The 14,909-nt window shown below is 40.7% G+C and overlaps 1 protein-coding gene across 1 annotated transcript in view; it reads right to left on the reverse strand.

Annotated features, from left to right (window-relative positions):
- CUBN (cubilin) overlaps positions 1-14,909 on the reverse strand; it is a 346,655-nt gene that overhangs the window by 120,688 nt on the left and 211,058 nt on the right. Inside the window, exons 38-43 of the mRNA XM_089693694.1 lie at positions 13,703-13,884; positions 13,414-13,609; positions 10,249-10,446; positions 8,451-8,597; positions 6,670-6,860; positions 796-979 (exon numbers count right to left, since the gene is read on the reverse strand). Of these exons, the coding sequence (XP_089549820.1) occupies positions 796-979; positions 6,670-6,860; positions 8,451-8,597; positions 10,249-10,446; positions 13,414-13,609; positions 13,703-13,884 (1,098 nt within the window). The remainder of the gene's footprint in view (positions 1-795; positions 980-6,669; positions 6,861-8,450; positions 8,598-10,248; positions 10,447-13,413; positions 13,610-13,702; positions 13,885-14,909) is intronic.

Below are 14,909 nucleotides of genomic sequence, written 5' to 3' on the forward strand. Positions count from 1 at the left end.
AGAAATGTCATTTTTTTTTTTTTACATTTTACATAGTAAAACATTGCTGTCTCAACCAATTTCACATACATATTGTCCCTAGTGCTTTGTCCTGCGCCCTGCCTGCATTTTGTCTGTTCTTTCTGCCTGGAAACTGAGAAATGTCCATGGCGTCCAAAAAGTGTCCCTTTAGGTCAAAAGCGGTTTAGATCAGCTAGAAAACAGCGATAGTAAATCAGAACCACTTGCAGAATTGAGTGATAATGATTCGTGGGGAAATTCGTCATCAGACACTGAAAACGATTTTGCGACTGAGCTCAGCAATGTGCGAACTTGGCGCTATATTTCACATTTCAGTGTTTTTGGTTTGATTATATTATTGAATTAAATTTTTTATTATTTTTATATTATTTTTATGATTATTTATTAAATTATAATTTATGATTTTGTGTTTCAAATTTTATCATACCCGGGATGTTTACTAGACTCTTGTTCGGACAGATTTCAGTGAGTTTTTCCTAAAAATTACAGCCTACAATAAAAAAAATACATATTTCCATGCAAAAAAATGGTACCGCTTTCAGCACCAAAAATCTGAAATAATCATACCGCCAGGGAGGTTAAAGACAATAAAAACAATTCAGATTCATAAAATGGGTTTTATTGCGTTTTGAAAAAAGGAAGTTATGTTGCTGCACCCTGTATTTTAGAATTAGGAAATGGGCCTTATCGTTATTTTTACATTGCAAGGATCAGATAATAAACCTTTATGCCAATTGCATCTTTACTGAATGAAGTGAGAACCATAACACATACCCAAGCCTTTGGCTTCATATTGAAGTTTAAACCCCTTGGCCTCATTACTGCTATCAGAGATAAATCGGACAAGCAGTTCATTGTCTGTAGTGTGCATACTGGATGGAGCAACCCTGCCACACAACTTGCCGTTCCCGGCAGCAGTCCCCAAAGGAGGCGATGACCCATCAGGGCCATTCCTTAGCTGGTGATACAAAAAAAAAATCAATAGTACAACCATTGTGTTCATATAAGTCTGCAGAAACAATAAGTTTGTTGAATACAACACATATCACTTAGTTCATATTAACAGAGAACTTCATATGGAAGGGCGAAACTCATTTTCTGCAAAAAGAATTATTGTTCAGGTTTTGTTCAGTAAGGCTATCTTTTTCTGTATTTATTCCTTTGCCTAAAATTGCACCTAGCTACAGAAAATCCTGCATGCTGAAGAGGACCTGTACTGTGGAAGCTGTGGCCAAAAAGGCAATCAGAGAGCAAAGGACTGACAACCTACAGGCTCCCAGCAGCTGATCTTTACTCATGTATCAAGTAATCTGTCATCATGCCTTGTTCTGCACCGTGAGGGAGATTTACTAAAACTGGAGCACTCAGAATCTGGTGCAACTGTACATGGGAGCCAATCAGCTTCTGACCTCAGCTTGTTCAGTTAAGCTTTGGCAATAATACCTGGAAGCTGACTGGGTTGCACCAGATTTTGCACTCCCCAGCTTTAGTAAATAACCCCGTTTCTCTGTGTGGAGGCACCCATATTGGCTTTTCATTTCAGAGCTGCACCCTGATGATCTGATGTCTGCTGGGGGATCCTTCCAATGCAGGTGCTTAAGTACAGTTTTCTCTACAGCAAGGAGACCAGTGAGGGTACGGTAGTGACAGTGACACCACATCTTGCCCCCATTAGAAAGATTTCTCCTAACTTTCTATTCTGGTAACAATGGTTTCACCAGACAGGAAGTAAGGGTAAATCTCAAACAACAATACAGATTTACCCTCTGTTGATTTTTCTTTTTAAAGATTTAAAGTGAAACTTCACTTTCTCAATCAACTTACTTTTTTACTAAAATAACAAACATGTCTATACTTACCTGCTCTGTGCAGTGATTCTGAATAGAGCAGGTCCCCTCTGGCGTTCCTGGCTCCTGTTCCTCGAGCAGTGCCCCCAGGGAAAGCCTGGGGTCACCTCTGCCTGCTCCTCCCTGAGCTGCTGCTCTATGCGTCCATAAAACACATAGAGACATGGTGGCTCAGCCCCACCCTCTGCTCTCTCCTCATTGGCTCACTGGATGTGATTGACAGCAGCGGGAGCCAATGGGCTCCCATTGCTGTCTCAGCCAATTATTATTATAATTATACAGGATTTATATATCGACAACAGTTTGTACAGCGCTTTACAAAATTAAGGTAGACATTACAGTTACAATTCAATTTGGTACAAGAGGAAACAAGGATCCCCAGACAGCAGAGGCTGGATTGGAGGGGGCTCAGGTAAGGATTGAGGGGGGGGGGCTGCTGCACACAGGAGGTTTTTTTACCTTCATGCATAGACTGCATGAAAGTAAAAAACATTGAGCCTTTAGAACCACTTTATTACTTATTCTGCCAGCATTTGTAAATAGATCGGAAAGTATATCATATTTACTTGTTTTAACCTTTTTTTTTTCTAGATTTCTTCAGTTGGTTTTCCTGCTTAGGCAAATAATGTCATACATCCCAGGAGTCTTTGGGAGCAGAGGAGGGGTTTTCTCAGCAAAGCACACCCTCTTGCCTGCATGTCTGAGCTAAAGACAGATGGATTCCAGGAAGTAAATGTTACATGAATCATCTGCCCTTCCTCAAGATAGCTGTGGCTAGAAATGCTAAAGGGTATTTTGCAAAGTTATTTCTCAACAAAAAAAAGTGTGAAGACATGGAGGTATGGGGGAGTTTGGGTAATATTAAGAATAGCTTTTTTAGTTCCGCTTTAGATCCGTGTTCTTCTTTTTTCTGTGCTTTCTCTATCACGGTGCTGGTAAATCAGTCTGCGTTCCCCTGGCCACAGCCTGCTAGCCAGCTTCTGTCTGACTCTGCAGGCCTTATTTACTAAAGGATCTGTGACAACGATTACGCATCAGTACCTTGCATATGGAATTTATTATCTGACTGTGATGTGCTCAAACACGCACACACAGATCATAGTTGTGGCATTTGCTGAATTTGGTGCACACCACCTTTGCGTTGCTCTGGACTTCTGATGTGTGGCTATACCTTTAAAGAGACCCTGTCACCAACTTAAAAAGATGTACCGTAGATAAAAGCTCTGCTCATGTGCACCTTCCCCCTTTTTTGTTAGTTTTAAATTGACTTGTGAGTGTTGCTTTTCCTTGCTTTAGTTCCTGACCTGTGTATCCAGATGTATATACACTGTATCAGCCCTTGACCTGTAGATCCCGAATTCAATGTAATCTGTACTGGATATTTGACCTATTTAAAATGTTGGTTATTTATGACCTTCTGTCTGTGTTATGGCGGTCATGCATGTTTCAATTTTTTATCCGATTGATATGTGATTCGATGAAGAGTATTGAATCTGCAAACAATCAAAAAGCCATGTGTAAAAATATCAGCGAGCGCTTATAATGGTAAAAGCAGCTGTAGACTAAAAGGAAACCATAAACCTTCAGATAAAATATGCATAAAAGTTGTGCAGCACTATAAATCAACCGATAAAATAATCAATAAATGCAGATAATTCTGTAAAAAGTCCAAAAAGGAATTGTCATTTCATATTTATGGATACTTGGTTTATGGGCATTGACAGGCAGTCCCCCTTTTTTTATCCAGCTATTTTTGCTTTATTTTTTATATTTTACATTTTTATATGTGATTAACCTCCCTGGCGGTATTCCCGAGTGTAGCTCGGGGTAAAGTTTCAGTACCGCAAGCGGTAACCCCGAGCTACACTCGGGCTTACCATGTGGCGCTGCTCCGCGATCCCTCAATCACTTACCTTGTCCTGCGCTCCTGCGATGTCCCTCCTGCAGTGTCCCCGGCAATGTAATCCGGCGGATGCCGGCATCTGTCATCTGGGTTCCGTCCCCTGCGAGCTTCGGGACGTAACGGCGGGAAATTTGAAAATGACGTAAAGTGACATTCACTAAAATCACTAAAATAACATAGTATAACATTCCTGTATCAAACCATTTCACATACATTTTGTCCCGAGTGCTTTGTCCTGTGCCCTGCCTGCATTTTTACTGTTCTTTCTGTCTGGAAACTGAGAAACATCCATGGAGTCCAAAAAGCATCCCTTTAGGTCAAAAACAGCTTTAGACCAGCTAGAGAACAGCGATAGTAAATCAGAATCACTTGCAGAATTGAGTGATAATGATTTGTGGGGAAATTCGTCATCAGACACTGAAAATGATTCTGCGACTTTGCTCAGTGATGTGCGAACTTGGCGCTATATTTCAAATTTCAGTGTTTTTGGTTTGATTATATTATTGAATTAAATGTATTATTATATTATTATTTTTTATGATTATTTATTAAATTATAATTTATCATTTCGTGTTTCAAGTTTTATCATACCCGGGATGTTTACTAGACTCTTGTTCGGACAGATTTCAGTGAGTTATTCCTAAAAATTACAGGCCTACAATAAAAAAAATACATATTTCCATGCAAAAAAAGTACCGCTTTGAGCACAGAAATATGAACATAATCAGACCGCTAGGGAGGTTAATACCATCCTGAATGGTCCATCCTGCATAAGATTTATATTTTGATCAGAGGATAATATCCTCTGGCTACATACCTCATATACTGCTCGTTTGAGCAGAGTCAGAATACCTGCTTTCTCCCTGCCTGGGCTATGCCCTAATGGCGCATTTATATGCGCCCTCTATTACGCCTCACATCCATATACACATGGATTGCTTACCAGACTAAGGGAAAATGGCGCCCATCCGTTTGCGCATGTGCAGTATGAACCGGACTAAGGGAAAATTTCGCCCGTCCACTCGCACATGCGCAGTACGCCCGGTCTCTGGCAAAATGGTGTCCGTTCATTACGAACCACCATTTCTACCTATAAATACAGGAATAAAACATCAGGCTGCAAATGGCATACCCCAACTGTGTACGTACTCTTTGTACGAAACGCGTCTTGGAGGAGCCTGCACGCCCTAACGTTACACCGCCGGATCAGGGAGGTCCGGCGGCCGCCATACTTATACCAGCTGGTCAGTGCTCATAGCAGCTTTACTGTTTTGTATCTACATTAAGGATTTGCCGCATGTATGTTAATTTTTACCTACTTATACGGTTAATAAATTTTGGATCATAACCTACTATACTATGGGCATTTCCTTCTGTCGCTCTTTGGTGAGCTTTTAACCCCCCAGAGCCCCCTCCCCCCTGGTGACCATTTCCATATCCAGAAGAGGTTGTATCCATATCCTTAAAGGGGACCTCCAGACACAATGCCACCTTGATGATATCCATCCACCCTGGGCTGTCATCTCCAGTACCACCCTTGAGAGGGACTCTGGGCTGATGTTGATTGATTTATATACTGCGCATTATCTGGTGAGTGCGCAATTTAACTATTTGCTTGCCGCTAACATGGACTGTTGAATAACATCATATCTGCATTAACAAAAGTCACCTTGGGTCGCAATTTATAATTAATACATATATATATATATATATATATATATATATATATATACACACACCTCTTAATATACATTAGTTTTCCTTTTTGGACTTTTTACAGAATTATCTACATTTATTGAATATTTTATCGTTTGATTTATAGCGCTGCACAAATTTTATGCATAATCAAAAAGCCATAATTTCCTTTCCGATCAATTTAGACTCAATTTCAATCAGATTCAATCAAACTGAGTCGATCGGCCAAGGCAGAAAATTATTGATCGATTTGCATGAACTGGCAGCACTGGTATACTATGTTCACAAATACGGTTGTATTGCAATCAGGTATTTCAGTTTATGAGCTTACTTGGTAGAAATAGAGATGCAATTGATTTTAAGATATGATCATCTCTTTACCACTGATTGTAATCCACTTTCTCATGTGTGGCATATCGATCAAATAGGTTTTTGACTATAGATCGATTATCCCTATTGGGAGAGATCAATCTCAAAAGAAGTTGATCATTTATCGAAGCATGTATGGTCACCATCACTGAATACTCTTTGCCTGCCCGAACTTGCTTGTTTATTAATTACATTTTACCTGACCTTTTTATACTTTACAAACCCTTTTAAAAAAAATATAATTCTTCCCCACACTAAGGCCATTGATAAACATTGATCCCTCTTCAAACCTGTGCTGAACTAGTACACGATTCATCAACTCATCACGAGATGAAAATCCATAATGTTCACATAATGCTATGTTTTGCTGCAATTAGACACTGTGAGGTTGATTTTTTAAAGGCAAAGAAGTTGTTCAATTTGAAAGGGAAGTTGCACTTTGCAAGGGGATTTACCTCAGAGCTGAGCTGCATTTTCACTTTACAAAGAATATCCAATCATATACAAAGGAAATTGTTCAAATATGTGTTTTGCTTGGACATGATTGGATGATGGATGTCAGCAGAGCTTCATCCCATTTACTATGTTCTGAGAAAATTACTTTGCAAAGTGCAACCTCCATTGCAGAGTGAACAGTCTTTCTGCCTTTAGTGAATGAATCCCCATATTTTTAGGCACAGGAGCTTTCAGCATCAACAAAACTTACACATTAAACTGTTAAATTAAAAAAGGGATTAAAATGAAGAATACTAACATTACATATACTGTATTAATCACACAGATTTACCAGAATACAGCATTTCTCTGCCATGCTGGTCCTTTAAATGAACTTACTTCAATATAGTCCCCATTGCTGCAGGAGGCATTGCTGTTCTCTAGTTCAAAACTTGGATCAAAATGGATGACGATAGTAAAGCCACGGGTTACTAACACATGCCAGGTACAGTTCTGATTAGCAGCATAATTTTCTGGGTAATTTGGTGAAGTTATCAGTCCTCTGTTTGCATGCAAGTACCCTCCACAGCCTAAAAGAAGAAATGAGAAGATTAACGGGGGATATGATCAACATGTATAAATACATCAGTGGGTCATATAGTGAACTCGGTGTAGAGTTTTTCACCCTGAGGTCATCACAGAGGACAAGGGGGCACTCTTTACGTCTGAAGGAAAAGAAATTTAATCTCCAAACATGAAAGGTTTCTTCACAGTGAGAGCTGTGAGAATGTGGAATAGACTCCCTCAAGAGTTGGTTCTGGCCAGCTCAGTGGATTAGTTTAAAAAAGTCCTGAATTCTTTCTTAGATACACAGAATATAACTGGATACTAACATTTATAGGTAAAGTTGATCCAGGGAATATCCGATTGTCTCTCGGGGGATCAGAAAGAATTTTTTTCCCTGCATGAACAAATTGGATCATGCTTTGCTGGGCTTTTTTGCCTTCCTCTGGATCCACTGTGGGTATAGGATTATAACTTTTTCAATGGTTGAACTGGATGGACTTTTGTCTTCTTTCAGCCAGACTAACTATGTAACTATGTAATGTGTTAAAGGTAATGTATAGCGCATTTTACATATTTTCTTTATTTACTATCGTTGAGTAAAAGAAAAAAAAAACACCCTGTCACAAACCTAACCTGCCATAAAATAATGCCTATAAAGAAGAAACTAATACTTATGCCGCTCCTGATGACTTTACTGCAAAACATAAATCTGATGCAAACAATTCCCAGTTTCTTCAAAAACTGACACTTTTGTGAGTGTCAACCATCTGTGTTTTTTGTAGTGCTCCCTTATGTGTCCTGTTATGACACACAGCAGGAGAAACCATTGAGCATTGCAAGGAACATAGAAGATCAGCACTCCAGGAAGTGTCAGTTTCTGAGGAAGTCTCATCCAGGGATCTCATCAGAGTTCATCAGAGTGGTGTTCAGGGGTATGGGCACCGGAAGAGGAAAGTATTTACTTTCTTCTTTACAGGCACACTGTTTAATGTAAGGTTTAGCTATATGATAGTGTTGCTTTAAGTCAAGTAATTCTCAAATTATGTATATCAGGGCAAGAATTGGTGGTGTCACTATTTATTCTTCACTATCCTCCTTGCTGGAGAGGAAGTTATACCTGAGGACCTGTAGCTCAAGGATCTCCTTGCTTCTACTTCATTCTTTCTCTGGAACAGTGCTTTCTTCATCTCTCCAACTGCTCTTCAATATTACCTCATCCAGTCATCAAATCACCACTCATTGGAAGGTAGTTTTCATATCAGGAAGCAAAGCCTTGCCTCTACTACAACAGCTGCCTCTACACAGAGATGCAGTGCATAACAAGGCTTGATAAGTAATTAACGGAGAAAAGATTAGCTGCAGGGGGCTTACAGGCAATACTGCAGTACTGGTGAGCATTCCAAAGCTCTATAATCTGTCATTCTATTCTATTTTACAAAGGTCAACGGCTGTTTTCAAGGAGCCTCCTCAAAGCTTTGGGCCCTAAACTACTGCCCCGATTGCCCCAATTACAAACCACCACTTCCATCTACCTGAGAAGAGAGTCTGCTACAGAACATACAATATCCCATTGAACAGATGTATTATATTTCAACAAAGAAATCAAATCTTACTTTTATGATAAGATGCATTAAAACCTTTTCCAGTTGTTATTCCATTAGTGGAGAAATGCAGAAACATTGCATCACCAGATGATCGGATAGGTCCCGGAGGTTCTTTGCCACAGATGGTTGCAAGTTCAGGAGCAAGGCTGTTATCTCCTTTAAAATAAATATAACATCAAAACAGTATAGAGGGAGCATTTTGCTTTCTATGGCTTACTGAACTTTAGGGTTATTGTGACTTTACTGCACAGTACAGCAGTAACAACTGGGTGGAAATTGGATTACTGAAGGTGCTGCTGTGTAGGGGAGGTTCTGTCTCCAGGCTGGAGGTAAGGAAGCTGACAGAGGGAGCTCCACTGCCTTACCATCTGCTGGGGAAGGAGAGTCTGCAAGAGGGGACAGAAACGGGCTCAGTTAGATGCCTGAACGCAGTTTACCCAGAACTACAGGATACAAGGACAATGTGAGTACCTCTACACACCTGGGGCCTATAGGAGAGAGAGCTGCTGAGTGCAATATTTAACCAATTCTCCCTGGGAAAGTGCTGCATGCCTGTCTTGGAATCTCTTGCTCCAGTGTACTCTTTAAAAGACAGCCAGGTGGATGGGCATTTCCTAGCTGGGGGCTGAAGAGAGTTCCATTAGAGGGGACAAGGTGCTTCTCACAGATACTGTGCTATTGATTTATCAAAAGACTGAGCCACTCCGGCTGGAGTAGAAAGTTTAGGATCTATGTGTTTGTACATGATTAGGAAGTTTAGAAAGTTTAGGAAGTTAGGAAAGGACCCAAATACTCAGCAACTCCTTCGGGTGTGAGTAGTACATAGGTCATTGCACAGTACACATTACAATCTAAGATCTATAAATCTGAACACAGAAGTTAAAAAAATGAATGTATCATCACCAGGTGGCATTAACTTTATAAGCATTAATGACATGCATTCTATATGTTCATTTTCATCCAGGTCTGTCAGCAATATCATGTTGATGGATTAAACTATAGGGCATGGACTGGCCAGAGTGGGATCACTTTAATGCAGTTGGGCAGCTTGAACATGTATTGTAGGAGTCTCCAAACTTTCTAAACAAAGGGCCAGTTTATTATCCTTCAGACTTTTGAGGGGCTTGACTGTGGCCAGTAGCAGCAGAGAATGTCCTGGCGTCGGTAACAATGTCTCATTATTGTAGTCAGTAGAAGGAACAGCGTCCCATCATTGGTGTCAGTAGAAGGAACAGTGTCCCATCATTGGTGCCAGTGGGAGGAATAGTGCTCCATAGTTGGTGTCAGTAGGAGGAATAGTGCCCCATAGTTGGTGTCAGGAATTATGCCCCATTGGTAATGTCAGTGCCCCAATGGCCGGATAAAGGCGAGCAAAGGGCCACATCCGGCCCTCGGGCCACAGTTTGGAGGCCACTGATGTATTGCAAAATATATGAACCAATAATCCTTGTTTTAATGGAAAATGTGCATGGGATAGATCAGTTGAGAAGGTCAGAAAACCTTTCTCATTCACTAATGATCCCTAGGCACCAGGGGTGTCTAGCTGCTCCTCTCTCTGTCATTACACAAATAAGAATGACTGGCTGAGCCAACCATTCTAGTTTATTGGCTGGAAATTTGAAAGAGGGCAGTAAGCTAGGGTGAGCATGTCCAAACATCCTCTTCTTAAATCCATGGGTGCCCTATGAGTTTCATTACAGATTTTTATCAATTGATTAAAATGCTTTTTATCCCTGTTCAACATCTTCAGTTGCTCCCCCTGCATTATTTAGAGCATAAAGTGGAGTACTGGTCTGAACTTCCATACCATCTCTGATGACTAGCTTGTCATAGCCACATGAGCTGTGTGCTTCAATGTCCAGCGTCAGGATGTTCAGTTCTACTGTGGACTCCAGGGATCTGATCACCCAGGTACACTCAAGTCTTGAAGGGTAATTATTAGGCCAACCGGGAGAGAACAAAAATAATGGTGTGTCTCCAGTTCTTAGTACCCCACCACATGCACCTGAAAGAGCAATACGAGAAAATAAAACAACACCATGGACAAATAACTCAGTACATGGATGCTACTGTATGTGATTTAAAATATACTAATACAGGATTAGAGATTCTACAGGGTGCTGATTGCACAGCCAAACCTGAGAATGGTCAGAGACTACACAGAGATCTACAGAATATTGTCAAAACAAGGTGTGTTTTAGATCTATCTATCTATCTACTGTATCTATCTATCTATCTATCTACTGTATCTATCTATCTATCTATCTACTGTATCTATCTATCTATCTCTCATATCTATCTCTCATATCTATCTATCTATCTCTCATATCTATCTCTCATATCTATCTATCTATCTATCTATCTATCTATCTATCTATCTATCGTCTTGGCCAAGAATGGCACCCCTGCATTTTTGTCAGATAACGCACTACTTCACCCAGAAAATTGTTGCAAATACAAATGTTTAGGCAGTCTCGTTTATTTCTTTTGTTTGTATTGGTATGTGACAAAAAAGTGGAGAAACAGAAAGCCAAATCTGACACATTCCACGCAAAACTCCAGAAATGAATTGGAGAAAATTATTGGCACCTTCTCAAGATTGTAGAAAGAAATAATTGTATTTCATGTTTGTGATGCTTCTGTAATTTGTAATAAAAACCAACCTGTATTAATTACCAGGTGCTGGCAATATAGAAATGACACCAAAAAATTGTTAAAATGGTGAAAAATTGACAACCTTTCTGTTGTGTATCTCTCCATGCTCCACATGGAGCATGGAGACGAGAAAGAGCAGCAAAGAATTGTCTGAGGATTTGAGAACAAAAATTGTGGAAAAGTATGGACACTCTCAAGGTCACAAGTCCATCTCCAGAGATCTTAATGTTCCTGTGTCCCCTGTGCCCAACATTGTCAAGACAAGAAGTTTACAGCCCATGGCACTGTAACTAATCTCCCTATATGTGGACAAAAGAGAAAAACTGATCAAGGGATTGTTTGAATGATGGATAGAGAACCTTGATCAACTTCCAGACAAATTCAAGCTGACCTTCAGGCACAAGGTACAACTGTGTCAGCTCGAACTATTCGTCCTCATCTGAAAAGGGATGCTATGATAGGAGACCCAGGAGTACCCCTCTGCTGACACAGAAATGTAAATAAGTCAGATTGGAGTTTGCCAAAACTTACCTAAAAATCTATTTGGGAGAATGTACTGTGGACAGACAAAATAAAATAACAGCTTTTTGGTAAAGCCGATCATTCTATTGTTTTCAGAAAAAGAAATGAGGCCTTCAAAGAAAAGAATACAGTCTCTACAGTCAAATATGGTTGAGGTTCATTGATGTTTTGGGGTTGCTTTGCTGCTTCAGGCGCTGTCATGTCTTGACCGTGGGCATGGGATTTTAAAAAAATCTGAAGACCACCAAAGAATTCTGGGATACAATGTAGGGTCCAGTGCCAGAAAGATGGAGGACAATGACCCAAAGCACACATCAAAAAGCACCCAGAAATGGTTTAAACAAAGTGCTGGAGAGTACTGAACTGGCCAGCAATGAGTCCAGATCTCAATCCCATAGAACACCTGTGGAGAGATCTCAAAACAGCAGTTGGGAAAAGGGACCCTTCCAATCTGAGAGAACTGGAGCAGTTGGCAAAAGAACAGCATTCCAAAATTCCAGTAGAGAGATGTAAGGAACTCAATGATGGTTACAGGAAGAAGCTGATTTCAGTTATTTTTTTCCAAGGGGTGTGCTACCAATTATTAAATTGAGGGTGCCAATAATTTTGTCCAGTCCATTTGTGGAGTTTTGCGCAGAATATGTCAGATTTGGCTTTTTCTTTCTCCACCTTTTTGTGTCATACCAATACAAACTAAAGAAATAAACATGAGAATGCCGAAACATTTGTAATTTCAACAATTTTCTGGGCGAAGTGATGCATTATATGACAGAAATGCAGGGATTTCAATATTTTTGGCCATGACTGTAGGTGATCACCTGCCTGCATTTCATACCTGGAGCAATGCGGGTATATAATACCTGGAGCTATAGCATGTAGGGGATGACATGCCTACATTTCATACCTGGAGCTATGGCGGGTATTTAATACTTGGAGCTATGGCATGTAGGGGATCACATGTCTACATTTCATACCTGGAGCTATGGTGGGTAGGGGATCACCTGCCTACACTTCATACCTGGAGCAATGCGGGTATATAATACCTGGAGCTATGGCATGTAGGGGATGACATGCCTACATTTCATACCTGGAACTATGGCGGGTATTTAATACTTGGAGCTATGACATGTAGGGGATCACATGCCTACACTTCATACCTGGAGCAATGCGGGTATATAATACCTGGAGCTATAGCATGTAGGGGATGACATGCCTACATTTCATACCTGGAGCTATGGCGGGTATTTAATACTTGGAGCTATGGCATGTAGGGGATCACATGCCTACATTTCAAACCTGGAGCTATGGTGGGTAGGGGATCACCTGCCTACACTTCATACCTGGAGATTTGGTGTGTAGGGGATCAGCTGCCTATATTTCATACCTGGAGCTATAGTGGGTAGGGGATCACCTGCCTACACTTCATACCTGGAGCAATGCGGGTATATAATACCTGGAGCTATGGCATGTAGGGGATGGCATGCCTACATTTCATACCTGGAGCTATGGCGGGTATTTAATACTTGGAGCTATGGCATGTAGGGGATCACATGCCTACATTTCATACCTGGAGCTATGGTGGGTAGGGGATCACCTGCCTACACTTCATACCTGGAGATTTGGTGTGTAGGGGATCAGCTGCCTATATTTCATACCAGGAGCTATAGTGGGTAGGGGATCACCTGCCTACATTTCATACATGAAGCAATGGAGGGTATTTGGTACCTGAAGATATGATGGGTAGGGGATCCCCCGCCTAAATTTCATACCTGGAGCTATGGCGGGTATTTCATACCTGGAGCTATGGTGGGTAGGGGATCAGGAGACAGGTAGATAGTGGTCCACTCCAGCAGAAAGCCTTTTCTACTTATACTGCTGTCACTTATGAACTGGATAGTCAATGAACTGCTGGAGGAGAACAGGGAGGGTGGTGGAGTGACTCCACAGTATGTGCCAATGATGTGGTAGTGGACATCAGGACCATCGTATATCTGCAGTGCAGAAAAGACAGTCATCTATTAGTCTGATAGTAAAAGATTGGAAACAACTGACACAGCGGCTATAAAGAATAAAATAAACTTTACCCGTAATCTGTCAAAGAAGCAGGTTTCTTGGTCTTCGATATCTATTTGCAGAACTCTAATCTCAATAATTTGACCTGATTGCACATTGATTTTCCAGATGTAATTGGAGTGATGAGGATATTCTCTGGGCCAAAGAGGAGATGCAATTTGTCCTTTGGTGCCTTCTAGATTGTTCCCAAACACTGGAACATGAAAATGAATACATGTATATGTACATACATAGATAGATAACACATAAATACATACATTTTGGAAGAAAAATAATTTTCTATCTGTCTGGGCAAAATAAAAACACATTCAGTACGTCTCTGCAATAGATGAACGTTTCCCCATGATTTAGCCTTTTAAAAATGCAGTCAGTACAGAAAAATACCTGTTGACCTGCTAGAAATCCAGAGAGCTCCTTAATCTCCTGTAGTGATCTGACAACTGCCTTGGTTGCCTTGAAACCTCAAGCAGTGTTGTCAGCACTGTGTGAAGGTCCCAGTTGAGCTACAGAACACCCCCCCCTCCTCCGCCGTCTAATGTCTGTTATTTCAGAAATTCCGAAGAGTTCAGTTTATAATCTCAAAGAGTCTATTTAACCTTCCTAGTTCTTATTTTAGCCTCTGTGTTGTGAAGAACAGACTAGATGGAGGGTTTGAGTAGTTTAGCAAAAGACACTGGGCAGGGCTTACACCACATAAATCCCAATAATGCTGGGTGTTGTCAGCCCACAACAGGATTTACGAATGCATTTCTGACAGACCAACAAGTATACACTATTGTGCTATGGTAGCCCTGATGAAGTCATGTGACCCGTGACTTAATGTGTAGGGAGGAGCCTTGTGGGATCTCGGACTGGAAGTGATGTCAGTACAAGCCACAGTGGTATCCATGTACAATTTATAATATGCCAGTTTGTTTTTAATAGAATGTGAGTGTGATTTTAGCAAATAAAGCATTTTTACAATCATACTATACTATTGGCTGCATGTTCTATCCCCTTTTGTTTTTACATTGCAATGGAGTGAGTATATATGGCAGTATGGGTATGCCCCACATCCAATTACTCTGAAAGAGCACCCAGAGAGACGGACACCCTAGTGGACAGGAGAAGTGGGAGATCTTACTACAAGCGTGTAGAAGACATCGTATGTACCAGAGTAGCACCTGCTGGAAATTAAGACGTGTTGTTTGACCTAACACTGTAGGTGAAAATATTAAG

The sequence above is a fragment of the Staurois parvus genome, unplaced genomic scaffold, assembly GCF_062004578.1.
Source record: "Staurois parvus isolate SC_StPar_1 unplaced genomic scaffold, SC_StPar_1.0 ptg000636l, whole genome shotgun sequence".
NCBI lineage: Eukaryota > Metazoa > Chordata > Amphibia > Anura > Ranidae > Staurois > Staurois parvus.